General features: G+C 42.0%; 1 protein-coding gene and 1 pseudogene across 4 annotated transcripts in view; one reads left to right on the plus strand and one right to left on the minus strand.

Annotated features, from left to right (window-relative positions):
• Positions 1 to 7,532, plus strand: part of PPP1R36 (protein phosphatase 1 regulatory subunit 36) — a 53,191-nt gene extending 45,659 nt beyond the window's left edge. For all 4 annotated transcript variants that reach the window (XM_055097701.2, XM_055097700.2, XM_003831609.5 and 1 more), the window contains one exon: positions 172 to 7,532. In XM_055097701.2, the coding sequence (XP_054953676.1) occupies positions 172 to 358 (187 nt within the window). In that variant the 3' untranslated portion in view covers positions 359 to 7,532. The remainder of the gene's footprint in view (positions 1 to 171) is intronic.
• A 3,661-nt stretch (positions 7,533 to 11,193) lies between these two features.
• Positions 11,194 to 14,478, minus strand: LOC100990762 (nuclear pore complex protein Nup50-like; annotated as a pseudogene).
• Between the last annotated feature and the right edge of the window lie 5,238 nt (positions 14,479 to 19,716).

Consider the following 19,716-nt stretch of genomic DNA (forward strand, 5'->3'; position numbering starts at 1 on the left):
AGTGGTAGTTCATGGAAACAGGGAAAGTTTTTAAAAAGAGAGAAAGAGTATATCTTAGCTTTAGTGTACATACACACGCACATACATACACACAACCACAATCACAGTCGCAACCCTGCACGTCAGTCTTTGGCCTCATCACTTCAGCTATCCCAATAATTCTTTTCACAGAGTTGGCATCTTGGGGGAGCCTCGATGTCTATTCAACCCACATACGCTTCACCCCCTTGATCCAGAAGAAAACACAAAATCATTTGGGAGACATCCTTCCTTGATGGAAAACAATAACATGAGGATTCAGGATACACTGGACTTGGTCATGAAAACACTGTCCTCTCATACATCATGCCCTAAGTAACCTGGTACATTCCATATCTCAAGTAAACTACTTTGACTTTATAGAAGATGGTTATTCGTTATTATTATTAAGCTTTTAAAATTTTTCAAATTATCTGGTTAAAAGTTGAACAGCAGACAAAGAATTCCTGAAAGCTCTTGAAAAGCTCATTTTCCTATTTTTAGTAGTTTGCTTTGTTTATGTATTTATTTGAGCTCTATGTGACTACTAAGAGTAATGTATTAGAACATTTAGTCAGTGCTGTAGTTTACTAGTGAAGAACCATGCTGTTTATTTATTTCTCGAATTTTTTTTTTTTTTTTTTTTGAGACAGAGTCTTACTCTATAGCCCAGGCTGGAGAGCAGTGATGTGATCTCGGCTCACTGCAGCCTCCACCTTGGTCAAGCAATTTTCCTGCTTTAGCCTGAGTAGCTGTGATTACAGGCGTGCGCCACCACGCCTGGCTAATTTTTTTGTATTTTTAGTAGAGATGGGGTTTCACGATGTTGGCCAGGCTGGTCTCCAACTCCTGACCTCAAACGTTCCGCCTACCTTGGCCTCCCAAAGTGCTGGGGTTACAGGTGTGAGCCACTGCACCCGGCCTTGTTTATTCATTTCTAAGTTCATTTTTGCCTTATGAGATGTCTTCTTTGGTACATGTGAAAACAGAACTTCATAATCAAAAAAGGCACATTAAGACTTTTTAACTTTAATCTCCTTCTATGACTATATTATTATTGTTATTACTGGCCTTGGGATATAAAGTATATCAGATTCATTTAGAAGCCTTTTAACATTCATTCTTTCATTTATTCATTTAACAACAAATATATATTAAGCCCCTATTCCATCCAGAGCCGTGTACTAGGTTATGTAGAAAAAAAAGATGAAGACAAAGACAATATCCTCCAGGTCTATGTAGCAGAGAAGATAAATAAAATACACCATCACAATATAATATTAAATATGTTATTGACCACAGAAGTGATAAACACACAAAGTGCCTCAAGAGGACAGAGTCATGGAGTAGTCAGTTCTGAGGGCAGCAGGAGAGTTCTGATTTGAACTTAGCTTTGGAGGGATTCAGTGGTACTGAAAGGGAACTTGCAGTCAGAGGAAGAGCGCTTGCAAAGGCACGGAGATGGGAAAGTGGACCCTGTGACTGCGGAATGCCAAGAGCATGGTGTCTGCAGAAGGTCAGGCCTGAAAGGTCAGCTGAGTCCTGGACATCCAGCTAGGGAGTGAGTTGGATGTTATCTGGTAGGCAGTGAAGATAAAGAATCACTAATAAACCAATTCACTAGATGGAATACAGAGCTGTTGATTATATAATATTATCATTTTAAAAGTCCTGTAAGGGTATAGAGTTTAGTCACCTAAAACAACTGGACTAAATTTGCCAGGCCACAGGTTTGTCCTCAGACTTCAACATCCTCCTTTTGGCATTCAGCTTCATAGAAAAACTGGACACCTTTCCCAGATTCAATATCCAGGGCAGAGGAACATCAATTCCAGCCTATTGGTATTGGGGCATCTTCTTAAACATGCACTCTGTCTTCACCCTCTCATCCTTTATTACCCACGTCAACTCCTGGACTATCAGCTAACCCTGGTTGGCCTTTTTTTTAAAGTGGAGAATTAGATTATAATGCACTCTGTTATAACAAATTTTTAACTAGAATATGTTGACATGGTTTTTTTGTTTGTTTGTTTTTTGAGGTAGGGTATCGCTCTGTCAACCAGGCTCCCAGACTCGAGTACAGTGGCACATTCATGGCTCCCTGTAGCCTCCACCTCCTGGGCTCAGGTAACCCTCCCACCTCAGCCTCCCGAGTAGCTGGGACCACAGACACATGCCACCATGCCCAGCTAATTTTTGTATTTTTTGCAGAGACAGTCTTACCACGTTTCCCAGGCTGGTCTCGAACTCCTGAGCTCAAGCAGTCTGCCTGCCTCGGCCTCCCAAAGTGCTAGGATTATAGGTGTGAGCCACTGCACCTGGCTGTTTTGTTTAAAAAGTTTTTTTTTTTTTTTTTTTAAATGGAGTATCGCTCTGTCACCCAGGCTGGAGTGCAATGGTGCCATCTCGGCTCACTGCAAGCTCCACCTCCCAGGTTTATGCCATTCTCCTGCCTCAGCCTCCCGAGTAGCTGGGACTACAGGTGCCCGCCACCACGCCTGGCTAATTTTTTGTATTTTTAGTAGAGACGGGGTTTCACCATGTTAGCCAGGATGGTCTCGATCTCCTGACCTCATGATCTCCCTACCTCAGCCTCCCAAAGTGCTGGGATTACAGGTGTGAGCCACTGCGCCCGGCCTGTTTAATAAGTATTTTTCAAAAAGAAAACCTTGGAATTATGAGACTTTTGTAACTATCTTTACTAGGCTTTTCTCTTGCTCCTTTCTGAACTATGAGGCTTAGATATATTTAATTTATTCATTCTTAAGTTTACATTTTTTATTCTACAATTACTATATCCCCACTCTGTGCTAGGCACCACATTAGGTGCTGGGAATTCAGTGTGGATGAAATAAATATAGCCTGCTCAGTTATGGAACTGACAGTCTTGAGGGAAGACAGGCATGAAACAAATACTCAGATTATGAACAAATTGCCATGGTGATGAGTGCCGCAAAAGAGAAGAAGAGGATGCTGTTAAAATGTATCATCAGAGGCCTGCTGGTATGGGGGAGATTGTCAGGGAAAGGGAAAGTCGTCCCTGAGGAATCGACATTTAAATCTGAGAACTGATGACTCATAGGATTTGGAGAGGTGGGAAGTTAGGAGGGGAATATTCCTGGTTGTCTTCATTATCTACTGCTGTATAACATTACCTCAAAACATGGTAGCTTAAAACAGCAACATTTATTGTCTCATAGTTTTGGTAGGTCAGGAATATGGTGGCAGTTAGCTGACTACTTTCACTCAGGGTCTCTCAAAAGGCTTCAAAGTGGCAACCAGGGCTAAAGTGAAGTCATTTAAAGGCTCAGTTGGGGATTGACCCCACTGAAGACTGCAAAACATCACTGAAATAAATTAAAGAAAACCTAAATAAATATGAAGACATGTCGGTGGATTGGAAGACAATATTGTTATGATGGCAGTAATCCCCACGTTAATCTACATATTCTGTGCAATCCCTATCAAAACCCTAGCTCACTCTTTTGCAGAAATGGACAAGATGATTCTAACATTCATATAAAATTTTAAGGGATCCAGAATAGCCCAAATAATCTTGAAAAAGAAGAACCAAGTTGGAGGACTAACACTTTCTGATTTCAAACTTACTACAAGCTTTAGAAATCAAGACCATGTGGTACTGGCATAAGAACAAATACTTAGCTCAATGAAATAGAATCAAAAATCTAGAAATAAATGCATGTATTATGGGCCATTGATTTTTGATAAGGGTGCCAAGACAATTCAATGGGGAAAATAATATTTTCAACAAATGGTTCTGAGACAACTAGATATTCACAAGCAAAAGAATGAAGTTGGATCCATACCTCACACCATATGCAAAATTGAACTCAACATGGATCATAGACCTAAATATAAGAGGTAAAACTAGAACACTATTAGAAAAAAAATAGGAGTAAATCCTTATGTTGTTGGGTTAGGCACTAGTTTCTTGAATACGACACCAAAAGCACAAGCAACCAGAGAAAAATTGGTAAATTGGACCTCATCAAAATTAATAACTTCCGTGCTTCAAAGGACATTATCAAGAAAATGATGGTGATGGTTGTATAACTCTGAAAATACTAAAAACAACCAAATTGTTACATTTTAATGAGTGAATTGCATGGCATGTGGATTATATTTCAGTAAAGCCATTATAAAGAAAAATAAGAAAGTACAAACACAACCCCCCAAAATGAGAGAAAATATTTGTAAATCACATATGTGAAGAGTCTAGTATTCAGAATATAAAAAGAACGTTGATTTCACAATTAAAAAGACACAATATTTAAATGGGCAAAGGATTTGAACAGACGTTTATCCAAAGAAGTTGTATAGCTAACCAATAAGCTCATGAGAAAATGCTTAACATCAGTAGTCACTTAAAAAATGCAAATCAAAACTACAAGGATACCACTTCACACCTAGTAGGATGGCTGTAAGCAAAACAACAAGAGCAAGTGTCAGTGAGGATGTGGAAAAATTGGAACCCTCCTAACATTGCTGGTGGGAATGTAAAATGATGCAGCCACTTGGAAAACTAGCATTTCCTCCAAAAGTTAAGCATAGAGTTACCATATGACCCAGCAATTCCACTCTTAAGTATGTCCAAGAGAAATGAAAACATTACATTCATGCAAAAACTTGCCCACAAATGTCATAGCAGTATTATTCATTACAGCCCCAAAATGGAGCAACCTAAATGTCCTTCAGTTGATGAATGGATAAACAAAATGCAGTTTATCCATATAGTGAAACATTATGCATCCGTAAAAAGGAATGAAGTACTAATTCATGCTACAAGGTGAATGAAATTTGAAAATATTATGCTAAGTGAAAGAAGCCAGACACAAAAGGACACATAATGTATGATTCCAATTGTATGAAATGTCCAGCATAGGCAAATCCATAAAGACAAGGTATTATTAGTGGTGCCAGAAGCTGCTGGGAGGAGGGAATGGGGAGTGACTGCTAACAGGTGGAGTTACTTTTAGGGGAGATGAAAATGTCCTAGAATTAGATAATGCTACTGGTTGTACAGCTTTGTGAATATAGTAAAAAATCACAGAGTTGTACACTTTAAAAGGGTGGATTTTATGGTATGTGAATTCTATCTCAAACAAGCAAAGTCTGAGAAACTGCAACATGATTACTAAATGTAATACAGTATCCTGGATGGGCTTCTAAAAAAGGAAGGTAGAAATTAAGAAAATTCTAATAAAGTATAGGTTTTAGTTAATAATACTTATTGTTATTATTACTTTTTTAATTTTTAGAGACAAGATCTCCCTATGTTGCCCAGGCTGTTCTCGAACTCCTGGGCTCAAGTGATCCTCCTGCCTCAGCTTCTCAAAGTGTTGGGATTGTAGGCATGAGCCACCACACCGGGCCAATTTTAGTTTATAATAATGTTCAATATTGGTTCATTAACTGGGCAGATGTACTGTACTCATATAAGATGTTAAGAATAGGGGAAACTGGGTGTGGGGTATACAGGAACTCTCTATACTATCTTCCCAATTTTTCTGTAAATCCAAAACTATTCTAAAAGAAAACGTTGACTTTAAAAAATGTTCAGCAAATATTTACATAGTACCTGCTATGTGGATGTAGAGGACAACGTGCAGTCCTTTACTCAAGTTGCTCTCTGGGCAGAAGGGTGAGGATAAGACAAATACATACTCAAAAAGAGGCCAAAAGTCAGAAATAAAGAGACATAATGCCTAGGGCTTAAAGGAGAGAGCCTATCGGGGGGATGGAGGGATGGGCATAAGGTTGGTTCTTGAAGATGTGTGGGGCCTGGCTAGGCAGAGTTGGGGTGGGGATCAGGGAATGCTTCATGAGGTCCTTACAGGGTTTGAAACCGGGTGGCCATGTTCTTTGGAGCTGGACTGTGGGGTTGGTTAGAAGGTAGTGAGGACTTCTCCCTTAAATAGGAAAGATAGGGTCTTACTGCTTAACCTTTTGCCAGTGGCTGCAGAGGTCTCTTTGTTTTAAGGCCGTCTACTCCAGGCTCCTATCACACTTGAACCATCACCCTCTTCTGAGATTCAGCCTGCCCCACTATGTCAGCATTTCCATCTTCACATCTGTTTGGGGCTTCAATATCATCACAGATACAAACCATCCTATTTAGGACTTGACATATAGCATTCTGATCTCTTAGGTAATTATTTTACTATATTAAGAAGGAAAAGTAAATTGGAGTCCTCCAGGCCCCATTACCATTCATCTCTCCTCCCTCTGAACAAGTTTCAGGTTGCAGAAAGAAGTTTCAGGGAACCGAAAGCATGGGATGGACTCCCACCCCTTGTTTTATTTGCAGATCTCTCTGCTTTCATCTCTAGAGCAGTCTGTGCCTGGCAGCAGGTTCATAAAGTTGTTCTGTGTCTGAGTTTGGGGACATGCTGGTGGCTGTCCCTGTGGGGTGATGTCTCAGGCAGTCTAGGTGAGCCATGCCAAGAGGCTTGGTGTCTGGGACCACTTCCTTTGCACCTTGGTCTCCCTCCTCCTTGTGCAGAATAATTTGTTCTCATTTCCTTTACCTCTCTTATCTCTAACCCAGAGGCTTATGCAGAACACAAAGAAAATGCCCTGGGACTGAGGGCCTGGGCCCTCTCCCTGAGAGGTCAGGTCACACTGAAACCTGGTACAATAGTGGTAACCCAAGCCTAAGACCTTGGTTGGGGGATGTCACTTCTCCCACTTCCACTGGCCAGTGTCAGAACATTGGCTCTATTTAGAATCAAATTCTTCAGTCTATTTGTGGTAGCCCCATAACAACCAGTACTTCTATTGGAAACCATTTTTAATGACATCTTCCCCACTACTTCCCACAAGTGATACTTGTTCAGTGTAAAAAACCTTAGAAAACACAAAAACCTTAGAAAACACAAAGAAAAAATTAAACACTCATAATCTCATGACCCAGAAAAACTTATTGTTAATATTTTCAGTCATTTGTGTGCATATATGTACAAGCAAAATGGGGTCATACCATGTACCCTTTTGGCAACCTCCCTCTTTCACATGGTAGTACATCATGAACATTCTCCTACATCAGCCAATATTCTTTTAAAACATGATTTTAATTGCCCCACAGTGTTCTATGGTTTGATATGCCACAGTGTACTTGCCCACTCCTCTACTTTTTTTGTTTTTGTTTTTTAAAGAGACTGGATCTCGCTATGTTCCTCAAGCTGGACTTGAACTCTTGGGCTCAGGAGATGCCCTGGCCTAAGCCTCCTGAGCAGCTGGGACTGCAGTGTGCACCACTGCACCTGGCTTTCAATCCCCTACTTTCTTTTACACACATGTTGCCGCTCAAATTACTGGTCATTTCCTTAGGATAAGCTCCTGCAAGTGATACTGCTGCATCAAAGGGCAGATTCATTCTCAAGAACTTACTAGTGTCAAATTTTCTCCCAAAATGCTAGCTCCAAAGCATATTACCTGCATCTGTGTATGAGAATGCTCACTTTCTCACCACTTGCAAACTCTGGGCATTATGATTTCTTGGAATCCTTGCCAAGTCTATAATAGTAAAAAATGGAATCATATGTTTGTTTAACTTACATTTCCAATTAACAGTAAGGCTGAGTACCTCTTCACATTGGCCATTTGTGCCTCTCCTTTTGTGAATAATCACCTATTCATACTCTTTGCTTATTTTTCTATTAACAAACTATCATTCTCTTACTGATTTGTCATTCTTTGAAGAGATTGCAAAGATTCTTATGAGGAAAACAGGTTACAGAAAAGCTGAATAGAATAAGATCCCGTATGTGTGAAAAACACCTACACTTACATATTTAGAAGATCTGGAAGGAAATAACTATTAACAATGGTTCTGAGAAGTAAGATTAAAAGTTATTTTTCTTTTTTTTGTTTACTTTTCATTTATTCACATTTCATGGATTGTTACACTTCCTCGATGGGAGCATTCAAAAACTAATACAAGCTGAGATTATATTGTCTGGACAATTCAAGTATTTTAGTTTTAGAAAACAATTTCCTATTTAAAGTAAAAAGCAAACAATTTATCCATCTGATTGCTAAGAAGTTTTACATCTCCATTACAATTGTGTCTGCATCAAACAGAGAGTCCTTCATCCTCAATATGATTGTTACTGGTTGAGAACATAGAGTGGCCTGTGTTCTGAGTGCCTGATTGGAAAAGACCTCCCCGTCATCTACCATACTACGGGACAAATCAGTATCTACTCAAATTCCCACTTCCAGAATGAGAGGACTCATCAGGGGTTTAGGAGTTTGCAAAGCCTTCAAAATGTATTGTGCTTGAATTTTGACTCTTCTGAAATAGAATAACTGACAAATGCTCAAAAAACAAACTTATTTAACTTTTACTGAAAAGGCTCTCAGTGAAAACTTGTTTTGAACTCTACCAGAAGGTAGAATATTAGTTTTTCTTCCTCTCCACACCAGAAAAGTTAGTTTTTTCTTTTTTTGACATGCAGCATATATAAAATGATCTAGAATTGAAATTGTAAAATAGAATAATCCTCTTAAAGAAAATCAGCCCATGAACAGTCAGACTTGTCCTTCCGTGGAAAACATAATCTAAACTTCTTTAAAAACTGGCCATATTTTCAGTTTGTAATTCAAATAATGAATATGGCATAACAAATTTTTTTGCTTACTAGGAATGCGCAAAAGGATGAGATGGATACACAGGTTTAAAAAAAAAGGCCACTGGGATACTTAGTATTTGTCCAGATGCAAAACAATTTCAGAATAACAAAATACACACCTTGCTTTAGGCCACGTATATGATACACTTCATAGATTCTCAAACAAAAGATGAAAATTTCAGTCCACATTAAACATTTTAAAGCATAATTTCTAATATTTTGTTAAAAATAAGTCAAACTAAAATAACGCATAAATCAGAATTACCTGTTAACATAGTGGGGAAAATAGGTAAGCCCTCCGGGGCCCCCGTGCCCCAAGTAAAAGACAAGGAGTTAAATTTTACAATTAAATCCACGTATACTCAGGCACTTTACACTAATAATCAAAGTGGAGACCAACCAGTTCCTAAAGCATAAAAGAGTGATTTTAAGAAAATATCACATTTTGAGTTATGGTATACTCATCACATTTTTCCCTGTAATTTTCACTTTAACAGTGATAGTCTTAGCAGCAAAAATTTGCTGGGAATGTTAGGAAAAAAGGAAGCCACACATACCCACTAATTTAAAAATATATAAACTATTTTTTTACAGAAGGGGCAGGTTTAAAAGAAACCCAATCATGATCTTTTCATGCCATTTTTTGTGAACTTTCCATACACACGCAGACGCTAACAAAGTACTGTGTCATATACACTGAAGTGTCCTAAAGATGCCTGTGAGCTGCTGATTGCAGCTGACACCAGGGAAGCATGTATGGCTAAGTTGCAACAAACTTAAATTTGTTCCCCTTAGTTCTTCATCTTTTTAAAAGTTGAATAAACTTAATGTCAATCAGGCAGGGCCGGTATTAACAGCATCAACCACTTGCTTACTATGAATCATCTGCAACAGAAACTCACGTGCATTCTCAATTCTAAAAAGTCAGTGTAAAAATAATGGCCACTTCCTCCCTAGGTGCCTACTATAGCTATGTCTGACAGCATCCTGTAACAGTACAAGCACACCTCTCTCTGCACGGATTCATCCAAAGCCACACACTAGGGCCAAATTCTCCCAGTGGAATCAAAACACTGAAAGTAGAGCAAGAATCTTATGACAACGTTGGCCCAATCACACCTCAGGTACTTAGAAGTTCATCATATTTGATCATAAAATTGCTCCTGGCTCCAAACCTTACACTTAAAGACTGTAGTTTTAAAAAAGCCACTGTACGGTCCACAATTATTCTGACTACTCTTTTCTAAATGAGAATGCGCTACGCACTGAAGATCAGAACACACACACGTGAGCCCTTGGGCACTGACCCTGAGCCTGTACACAAGATCAGCTGGTACTAGTCTCAAATGATTCATGAGGAATCAAAGTAGAAATTTAAACATTCAATTCTGTATCTCATTCATGTGCCCAGAGTCTTCAGAGAATGCTCGTGTTAGTTACCTGACAGCTCTGGAGAAGTGACATGGATATTCGTGTGCATAACCATGGCCCTTCCAAACAGACATATGGAACCTTACTCTTAAAAAAGTAAAGATATTTCAGATATCAAATGTATAATATACTGCTGTCTAAAGTTAAAGGCAAAATGTACACACGATTTTCTCTTCCATTACCTTATTACATGTTTCCTAGTGAATTCACATGGCTTGTGTGTCAAAGCTCCCAGGCACGTCACTTGGTCATAGTTTTCATATGCGTGGGGTTGATCATGGTACAAATGCCTATGAGCATCTTCTTTTTCTAGGATGGTCTCATTTGACTGTCATTTCGTAAGGGTTCACTCTCCATGGTGTAGATGATAAGCTACCAAATTTGTGCTTTTAAACCCATTCCTGGCAAGCCCCCTTTATCTTCATTTTGTCTTTAGGGGGATAAAGAAGTAACACTACCTCATGAATAGAAACTACAAAGCCAAAAAACTCCTTCACAAGCTGTTCATTTCTTTTTAGAATGAAAATGCAGGTCCTGAATTCTCGTGAAGCAGCCCACAGGGTTAGAGGCCAATGATTCGAACGCTGAGGTGAACACTTAGTACTCACATTTTAGCTTCAAAATAAAAATAAAGCAGAGGACAAATGCCTGTCACAGCGTGGCAGCCTGGTTCATTTGATAACACAAGTCTCACACGTCGGCTGAGCCCACTGGAGAGAAGCACACAGGCCAGCTTCCTTCTGAACACAGCCGGGCACCTGTTCAAAAGCCTCTTTCGTGGTGGCGATGGACCCCAAAACCCACGGGTTGGAAGAGCCTTTGGGAAAGCGAATCGATACCCTGATTGCAGTCCTTGAAGAAGTCACTTAGGGTTAGTTTAATAAACAAACGAACATTTAAAAAATCTTCCAAAAATTGCATTCAAATGTATTTTACACTTGAGGCAGTTCTTAAGAAGTGAGAGTGCGGTTTCTTGACACAACATTTAAAGGTTTTATTGGCCACATTAATCTTCCTCACAAAAGTTTTAAGTTATCTATAAGTTCTTAGAATGTCAAAGAAGAGAAGAAAAACTGACTAAGTTTAAGGGGCGGTGGAAGAAGCAGCAACTTGGCAATAATTCCGCAGCCGACTTCGCGTGTTCAGGCATCCTTTTTCTCCAGTAAAATTTTGTGCAACTCGTCTGCATCCTCGCTGGTTTTTACCCGAATCAACATGGTGACTGGCATGGTGGCATTCTTCTCGTCGATTGGTGGATTTGGAACACAGACGATAAGAACGTTATTTTTCCCTGTTCGCGTACATGGCATATTGGGTGGAATCAGAACATTCAGCAATATGTTGCCTAAATTGGTGTCTGCCCGCACCAAAAGCTATGTCTTCTGATTTGCCGTAGGTTTTAAATGCAGAGTACCTATGCCTTTCTCTTTAAACTGTCTTTCTTGTAAAATAGTTTACACTTTTTGGAGTAAAAAGCATCTTCTTTTACTTCGGTAACTACTACTTTGGGTGGCTCATCATTCTCTTCTTAATCTCCACCTTTGCATTCACCACTGTCACCTTCCGCTTGGCCCTCCAATGGTTTAGTGGGAAATGGTGAAGAGACTGGTTTACTCTGGATAATATCTTTGCCAAATAAACTAGAGTTTCCAGGGGAGAATGAAAATCCAGTCGGGGGACAGAGCTTAGTGAGCCCAAAACAGAGCTATCAACTTTCTTGCCGAAATTAAATGAGGCACTTGTCGCTCCTAGTGATGATGGGTCCGTTTTCTTTTCAGATGCCACCTCCACCTTCTTGTCAGGTGTATCTTCAGTTTTGCTGCCATGAAACAAAAACGTTGACTCTTGCTGTAATTTTATTGAGCCAAAAAGGGAAGGAGACTGTGTTTCAGCCGCCGCTTTGTTAGATTCACTTTCAGAATTCCTGCCATTGTTCCCGTGTTGCTGTTCAATGTTTGCTAAATATTTCTCATAGTCTTTAAAGATAGGTGTCAGATCACAGAGGGAGTTTGTATTCGCGTGCTTCACCATCCAATCCCGCACGGAGCAGTCCAAGGCGGCCAACTGCTTGTGATAGGCATTTCCGACACAAGCTTTACCGGAAGTAAGGCCAGAGGAGGAGGGCTGCTGACTGTCCCCATTAGTTTTGGGATTTGAAACTTTTTTATCAACCAAGGCGGTAGGGCCATTTGCAGCAAGAGAACCAAAGGCTACCTTGGGCTCTGCCACTGCCTTTGCACTGGTGAAGGGAGGGGCACTGGTTATGTTGTTTCCATTCGACAGTCCTTCCAAAGGCTTCCCTCCAGCGCCACTACCAAATCCAGGAAACCGTCCTCCTCCAAAAGGTACCACCAAACCTTTAAAGCCTTTAAAGTCTCCTCTACTGTCAGATTCGAATCCAACATTTCTGCGCTTTGCTTTCTTTATGGCTCTATTCTTCAAGACTTCCTCACTGGCCACGGAGAATGTTCCCACCTCTTCAGCTTCATCTTCTTGATCCCAATTCCTATCTGTCAGTTCCTTCTCGGCATTTCTTTTGGCCATGTTTTCGAACCTCCTCGGCGGCCGCCGCTGCACTCGCTGGGTCTTGGGTGCGGCGAAACCCGGCGCGCGGCGGCGCAGGGGTCTGGAGCGGCTGGTGGTCGCCGGGCCGAGCGCGCTCGGCCGCTTCCGGTGCTGCCCTGCGGTCCTCAGAGGACTTGGTGCTCGGCAAGCCCAGAGACTCAAACACCATGTCCCCAGGGGGGCTCCTCACGCTGTGTTCGGCGGGGAGGCGAGAGCGCCGGTTCAGCCGGAGACCGCTGGGGGAACCGCGCGGAACACGCTCCGGGCGGCCATTTTTTAAGTCGACAAAAGTTATTTTTCTTTAAGCATTTTTTACATACATGTATTTTCTTCTTCTTCTTTTTTTTTTTTTTCCTGAGACAAAGCCTCACTCTGTTGCCTAGGCTGGAGTGCAATGGCATGATCCCGGCTCACTGCAACTTCTGCCTCCCAGGCTCAAGCGATTCTCCTGTCTCAGCTGCCCGAGAAGCTGGGACTACAGACACATGCCATGGTACCTGGCTAATTTTTGTATTTTTAGTAGAAACCGGGTTTCACTATCAAACCAGGCTGGTCTTGAACTCCTGACCTCAGGTGATCCACCTGCCTCGGCCTCCCAAAGTGCTGGGATTACAGTAGTGAGCCACTGCACCTGGCCGTATTTTCTTCTTTTTAAAAAACAGTAGATATTTGTTTTGAAAGTGTCCTGGACTTCATGCATCGTGGCATTTAGCACCCAGTCCCACCCAGCAGTACACAGGGACCTCAATGCAGATGAGCAAGAGACATGAATAGGTAATCAGCCACAAAAGGAGGAACACAAATGGCCAATGGGAAGAGGGGTTAGTTCTTGCTACTAATTGAAGTATAAACTAGAACATATAATGGGCCGGATGTGGTGGCTCATGCTTGTAATCCCAGCACTTTGGGAGGCCGAGGTGGGAGGATCACCTGAGGCCAGGAGTTCGAGACCAGCCTGGCCAACATGATGAAACCCCATCTCTACTAAAAATACAAAATAATTAGCCAGGCATGGTGGCGGGCGCCTGTAATTTCAGCTACTCCTGAGGCTGAGGCAGGAGAATCTCTTGAACCCAGGAGGTGGAGATTGCAGTGAGCTGAGATCGCGCCATTGGACTCCAGCCTGGGCAACAAGAGCGAAACTCCGTCTCAAAAAAAAAAAAAAAAAAAGAGAGAACATATGATTCCATTTTTTAACCTATAGAATTGGCAAAGATTTGAAGAAATGATAATGACTGTTGGCAAGTGGGTGGGAATGTGGGCATCCTCATACACAGAAGGCAGGGCAGGAGCATGCTTTGGTGTGAGCGTCTGGCAGGCAATCTGGCAGTAACATATTACCTTTGGAACATTTGTGTGTTTTGCGTATTTATTTAAGACTGATTCAAATATCTGGCTCCTTCATGTTGATCTGGGACAGTGTTGTTCATTATTGATTTAAGACTTATTGAGGGGTGGAACTATGTCATTCCATCCAGCCCTGTGATCAGATAGACACTTCAGAAGTGCTTGTGAGAATTATTATAAAATAAATAATTCATCACCTTGAATTTACAAGCAGTCATTCATTGATAGGTGACTCAGTGCTCAGTGCCTTGCTAGGGCTATGAGGGACTCAAGAAGTATAAGGTGGGGTTCTGCCCTCAGAGCTGAATCTAGGAGTAAGGACAAAGCTCAGTAACAGAGCAAGGGGCAGGCAGGTGAGGAATCGTGGAGACTAAGAGCTCAGCAGTCAGCCAACTCATAATTATCCATGCAGGAATAATGAGGACCCACAGATTAGACGATCTCAAATCTCATTTCCATTAGTCGTTCCCTCCTCCTCCTGTACCAATGCCTTGAGGAACACTCTTACCAAGTAGCCCAGAGGGTTCTTCTGAGTTTTGCCTCTTTTCCCTGGCTTTTTCTACCCCACAAGTCTGAAAATGGCACGTAGTCATTTCCTTTCCAAATTGTACCTCAGAGCGACCCAAATAATTGATGAGGGGAAATTTCTCTTTATAGAAATATTCCAGGTAATAAATTAAAAAGGAATTATATAGCTGGACTGTCAGCATTTTGAGAACACTTAGTGCAATAATGGATCTAGGTACTGATTATCAGTGGCAGCTGACATCTCGAGAGACACCTGGGCATCAGGTGCCCCCTGATGGGACTTTACAACACACCTGGGCATCTGTGAGTTGCCCTGTGTATGCACTGGGAATACCTAGGAAATGTTCTTGCCAAAAAACAAAACCTGCATCAGACTGAGCTGCTAAATCTAACATCAAATCTATAGGAAATTCAGGGAGGGAGGAACATGTTAAATAGCACTACAGGGATGCAATTAGAAACATTCAAAATGAGAACTCTTACAGAAAAAGTTACCCAGTTTCTTCAACAAATAGCAAGGGGATAAAGGGCTAGAAGGAGAACCTTTAGGTAAAAAAAGAAACAAGAGACATATTGGTCAGGCATGGTGGCTCATGCCTGTAATCCCAGAACTTTGGGAGGCTGAGGTGGGAGGATTGCCTAAGGCCAGGTAGTTCAAGACCCACCTGGTCAACATAGCAAAACCCTGTCTCTACAAAAGAAAAGCTAAAAATTTAGCTGCAGTGAGTCATGATTACTCCAGTGCACTTCAGTCTGGTTGACGGAGCAAGATCCTGTCTCAAAAAAAAAAAAAAAAAAAAAAAAAAAAGCCCTATCAGTCAAATATAATGGGTAGGCCTTGTTTGGATCCTGAGTTGAATAAACCAACTATTTAAACATATGTAATTAAGGAAATTTAATACTAAGGGGATATTTGATATGAAGGAATGATTAAAAATTTTTTTATTATTTATTTATTTTTTGAGATGGAGTCTCACTCTGTTGCCCATGCTGGAGTGCAGTAGCATGATCTCGGCTCACTGCAACCTCCGGCTCCCAGGTTCAAGCAATTCTCTCTCCTCAGCTTCCCAAGTAGCTGGGATTACAGGTGCGCACCACCATGCCCAGCTAATTTTTGTATTTTTAGTAGAGACGGGGTTTCACCATGTTGAGCAGGCTGGTCTTGAACTCCTGACCTCAGGTGATCCGCCCACCTCAGCCTCCCAAAGTGCTGGGATTACAGGCGTGAGCCACCGTGCCCAGTAATTTTTAGATGTAATAATATTATTGTGGTTTTCTAAGCCATCCCTCCTTTTTTCAGAGGAACAAACTTAAATATTTACAGATGGAAAAAAAAGGCAGACAATGGAAAAGAGAATGGGAAAAAATGAGTGGATATCAACTCTCCATAAACTACCAGGATGTGGTTGCAGGTTGACTGATGAGCATTTCATTCCCTTCTCCAATTCTTTCACTTTGCAACAAGCACAGACCAATGCATGTGTGAGAATGTTTAAAAAAAAAAAAAAAAGGAACAAAACACACCCTCAAGAAAAAAAAGAATGAACATGTAAATCCGCTACATGCTCAGACAACTCAAATCAGCGTCAGCTCATGCCTGCAGCAGGGCAAAGAGGCCTCACGTGGATGTGGCAGTGGGTTTACTGCATGCTTTTTAATTCAGGGAAGCGTGTTCCTTTGTGTGGTTTTTCTGAGCCACTGACTCTATTTAAATGTGCTAGTTGCTACCTGAATACAGTCGCTTCACCTGGAAATAATTATCTCCTCTGCTACACTCTTTCCCTTCACACACATCCTTCAATGTGTACTGATAATCCCACACTGACTCAGACCTGAAAGGTATAAATTGAGCATTTGCTGGAGGACTCCAGAGTCTTGTATCATTGCCTACAAAGAATAAAATGAGGAGGATAATAATGTCATCAGGGGACTCAAACTGTAACACGTACCCATTAAAGAACTATTGTGTGGATTTTTAAAACCAGGCCATTTTTTCCCACTACTTCTCACAGCAAACCAGAAATCATGGTGGTTATAGATGCTGGCTCTTCAAGTCAGGACCCTGAGGTACAGAGCTGTTATTACCAATGTAGAATTTTAAGTTTCTCTTACTAAGTCATTGATTCATTGACTGACAAACAAATATTTATTGTGCACCTGCTGCACTAACCCTAAGAATGCCCCCCATGACTACACAGACATGCTCCATGCCATTCTGGATGAATGAGGGAGTTGGTGGGAACCAGATGATTTATGCTTCACAGGTGTGTAGGGTGTTGGGCTTTTACACTAATTGGGTTGGGAAGCAGATGGAGGGTTTTAGGCAAAGAAGTGATGTGATCCAGTTAATGTTTTAAAGGATGACTCTGGCTTCTGTGTGGAATATGGGCCGGGGGCAAGGGGAGTAGACAGTGGAGAGTGGAGGCTGGGAGATCAGTTAGAGGCTACAGAGAAGATCCAGGAGAGGGAAGATGGGGATGGATCCTGGATAAGGTGGAGTTGATAAGAGTGACAGATCGGAAACAGGGGATGAGAAAAGAGAAAGCAAGGATAACTCCAAACTTTCTGGCCCAAGCAGTTAAGCATACCATGCTTCCATAGGGGAAAGTGCATGAGGAACAGCCTGAGGGAGGAAATCTTCAGTTCTGTTTTGACGGGTAAGCTTGATATGCTGATTAGTCACCCAAGTACAGATGTGTGCGCCTAGGGAGAGATGAGAGCTGGCAATACAGATTTGGAAATAGCTGGCCATGGGACCAGATACAATTACCTAAGAAGAGAATGCAGATAGGGAAAAAGGTAAAGGACCCAGCTGTCAGGTCTTCTACGTGTTAGAATGGGCAGAGGAGGAGCAAATAAAATGCATTAAGTTCCTTATGGTCTCCAACAACCCAAATCAGCTTCAGAATGTGCTAACAGCCAGCAAGATATCAGGAAAACCCAGAGCATGGGGAGTCATGGGACAAAAAACTGTGTCATCAAGTAGACAATGGGAAGCTGAGTAGAAATGCTGCAGAGAGAACCAGTAAGGTGAGAACAGAGAAGCGGCTCTCAGACTTGGGAATGTGGCGGTCAACCATGTAGGCTCAGAGGTGTGCAGCCTTCCTGAAATGGGCTGAGTAGAGAAAGGCAGGTGAGAAAGCAGAGACCAAGACTATGGACAAATCAGTTCCATAGTCCTTGGATTTGCCGAGCAGGGAAGGAAAGAAATAGCACAGTAGCTAGAAGGCGTTGTGGGTCAAGGAGGTGAGGAGTTTGGGGGGTTATTTTGGCTTTTGGCTTCTCAGAGACAGGAGATACTAGAACACATTTGTATGCTGATGCACATGACCTAGTGGAGGGGGTGGGTGGGGGGAGAACTGCTGATGCAAGAGAGAGGGGATGCTTGGAGGAAACGAGACCTTGAGGAGGTGAGGTTTGGGATGGAAAGCACAGGGTGGGGTTGCCTTGAATGGGAAAGCAGAGCAGGTGATGCTGTTTCTCCAGTTCTCCTGAGGCTCTTAGATGCCCAGGGGACCCCTCTATGTGCATCACTTGAGCAACACCCAGTCCTTGAATTTTCAGTAGAAGAATCCCAGGTAGCAAAAATTCTTAACCCAAAGAAGTATGTCCCTAATGGTGGACTTTCAGAGACTGCATAACGAAGACATAGCTGGGCTGTGAAGTATCTTTTTTATTTTCTTGAAGCCATATTTTCTGGATGATCATCTATTAAACTTATGTGTAAGACTAGCCCTGAAAGTTGTATCACTATTTTCCTAGGATCCCATAACCAAGTCATGGATTGTTTTTTTTTTTTTCTTTTTTGAGACAGAGTCTTGCTCTGTCGCTCAGGCTGGAGTGCAATGGCGCAATCATGGCTCACTGCAACCTCGGCTCACTGCAACCTCCGTCTCCTAGGTTCAAGTGATTCTCCTGCCTCAGCCTCCCGAGTAGCTGGGATTACAGGCGCCTGCCACCATGCCTGGCTAATTTTTGTATTTTTAGTAGAGACAGGGTTTCACCATGTTGGCCAGGCTAGTCTCGAACTCCTGACCTAAAATGATCTGCCCACCTCGGCCTCCCAAAGTGCTAGGATTACAGGCATGAGCCACCGCGCCTGGCCAGTCATGGACTATTAAGCATTAAAATGAACAGCATCTGAGCTCTTAGCCTGCTTAGCCTCTGTAGACCTTATTTTGTGCTCTGCAGGTTATATTTTAAGACTAAGTTCATCACCCTTTCAGAATTGACTTCCAGGGGAAAGATTGTCTCACCTAAAAATATACCATGATTATTTTGATCAGAGAACAAGAACATATAACCTATCATGTTTTCTTCTTTTTATTTTGCAGCAAGGAACCACAGAAACAAATTTAATATTTAATCATAAGAGCTTAGTGTTTTGGTTGCTTAGATTTTTAGATTTTTATTTTTTTGTTTGTTTTTGAGATGGAGTTTCACTTTTGTTGCCCAGGCTGGAGTGCAATGGTACGATCTCGGCTCACTGCAAACTCCGCCTCCCAGGTTCAAGCGATTCTCCTGCCTCGGCCTCTGGAGTAGCTGGGATTACAAGCACGTGCCACCACGCCCAGCTAATTTTGTATTTTTAGTAGAGACAGAGTTTCACCATGTTGGTCAGGCTGGTCTTGAACTCCCAACCCCAGATGATCCACCCGCCTCGGCCTCCCAAACTATTGGGATTACAGGCATGAGCCACCGCACCCAGCCCCCCCCTTTTTTTTTTTTTTAAGACAGAGTCTTGTTCTGTTGCCCAGGCTGGAGTGCAGTGGAGCGATCTCGGCTCACTGCAGCCTTGACCTCCTGGGCTCAGGTGATTCTCCCACCTCAGCCTCCCTATTAGCTGGGACTAGACGCATACACCATCACACCCAGCTTTTTTTTTTTTTAATTTTAGTAGAGACGAGGTCTCACTGTGTTTCCCAGGCTGTTGTCAAACTCCTGAGCTCAAGCGATCCTCCTGCCTCAGCCTCTCAAAGCATTTATTTCCTTTTTTTTTGTTGTTTGAGACAGAGTCTCACTCTGTCGCCCAGGCTGGAGTACAATGGTGTGATCTCGGCTCACTGCAATCTCTGCCTCCTGGGTTCACGCCATTCTCCTGCCTCAGCCTCCCGAGTAGCTGGGACTACAGGTGCCCGCCACCATGCCTGGCTAATTTTTTTGTATTTTTAGT

The sequence above is a fragment of the Pan paniscus genome, chromosome 15 (genome assembly GCF_029289425.2).
Source record: "Pan paniscus chromosome 15, NHGRI_mPanPan1-v2.0_pri, whole genome shotgun sequence".
Taxonomy (NCBI): Eukaryota; Metazoa; Chordata; class Mammalia; order Primates; family Hominidae; genus Pan; species Pan paniscus.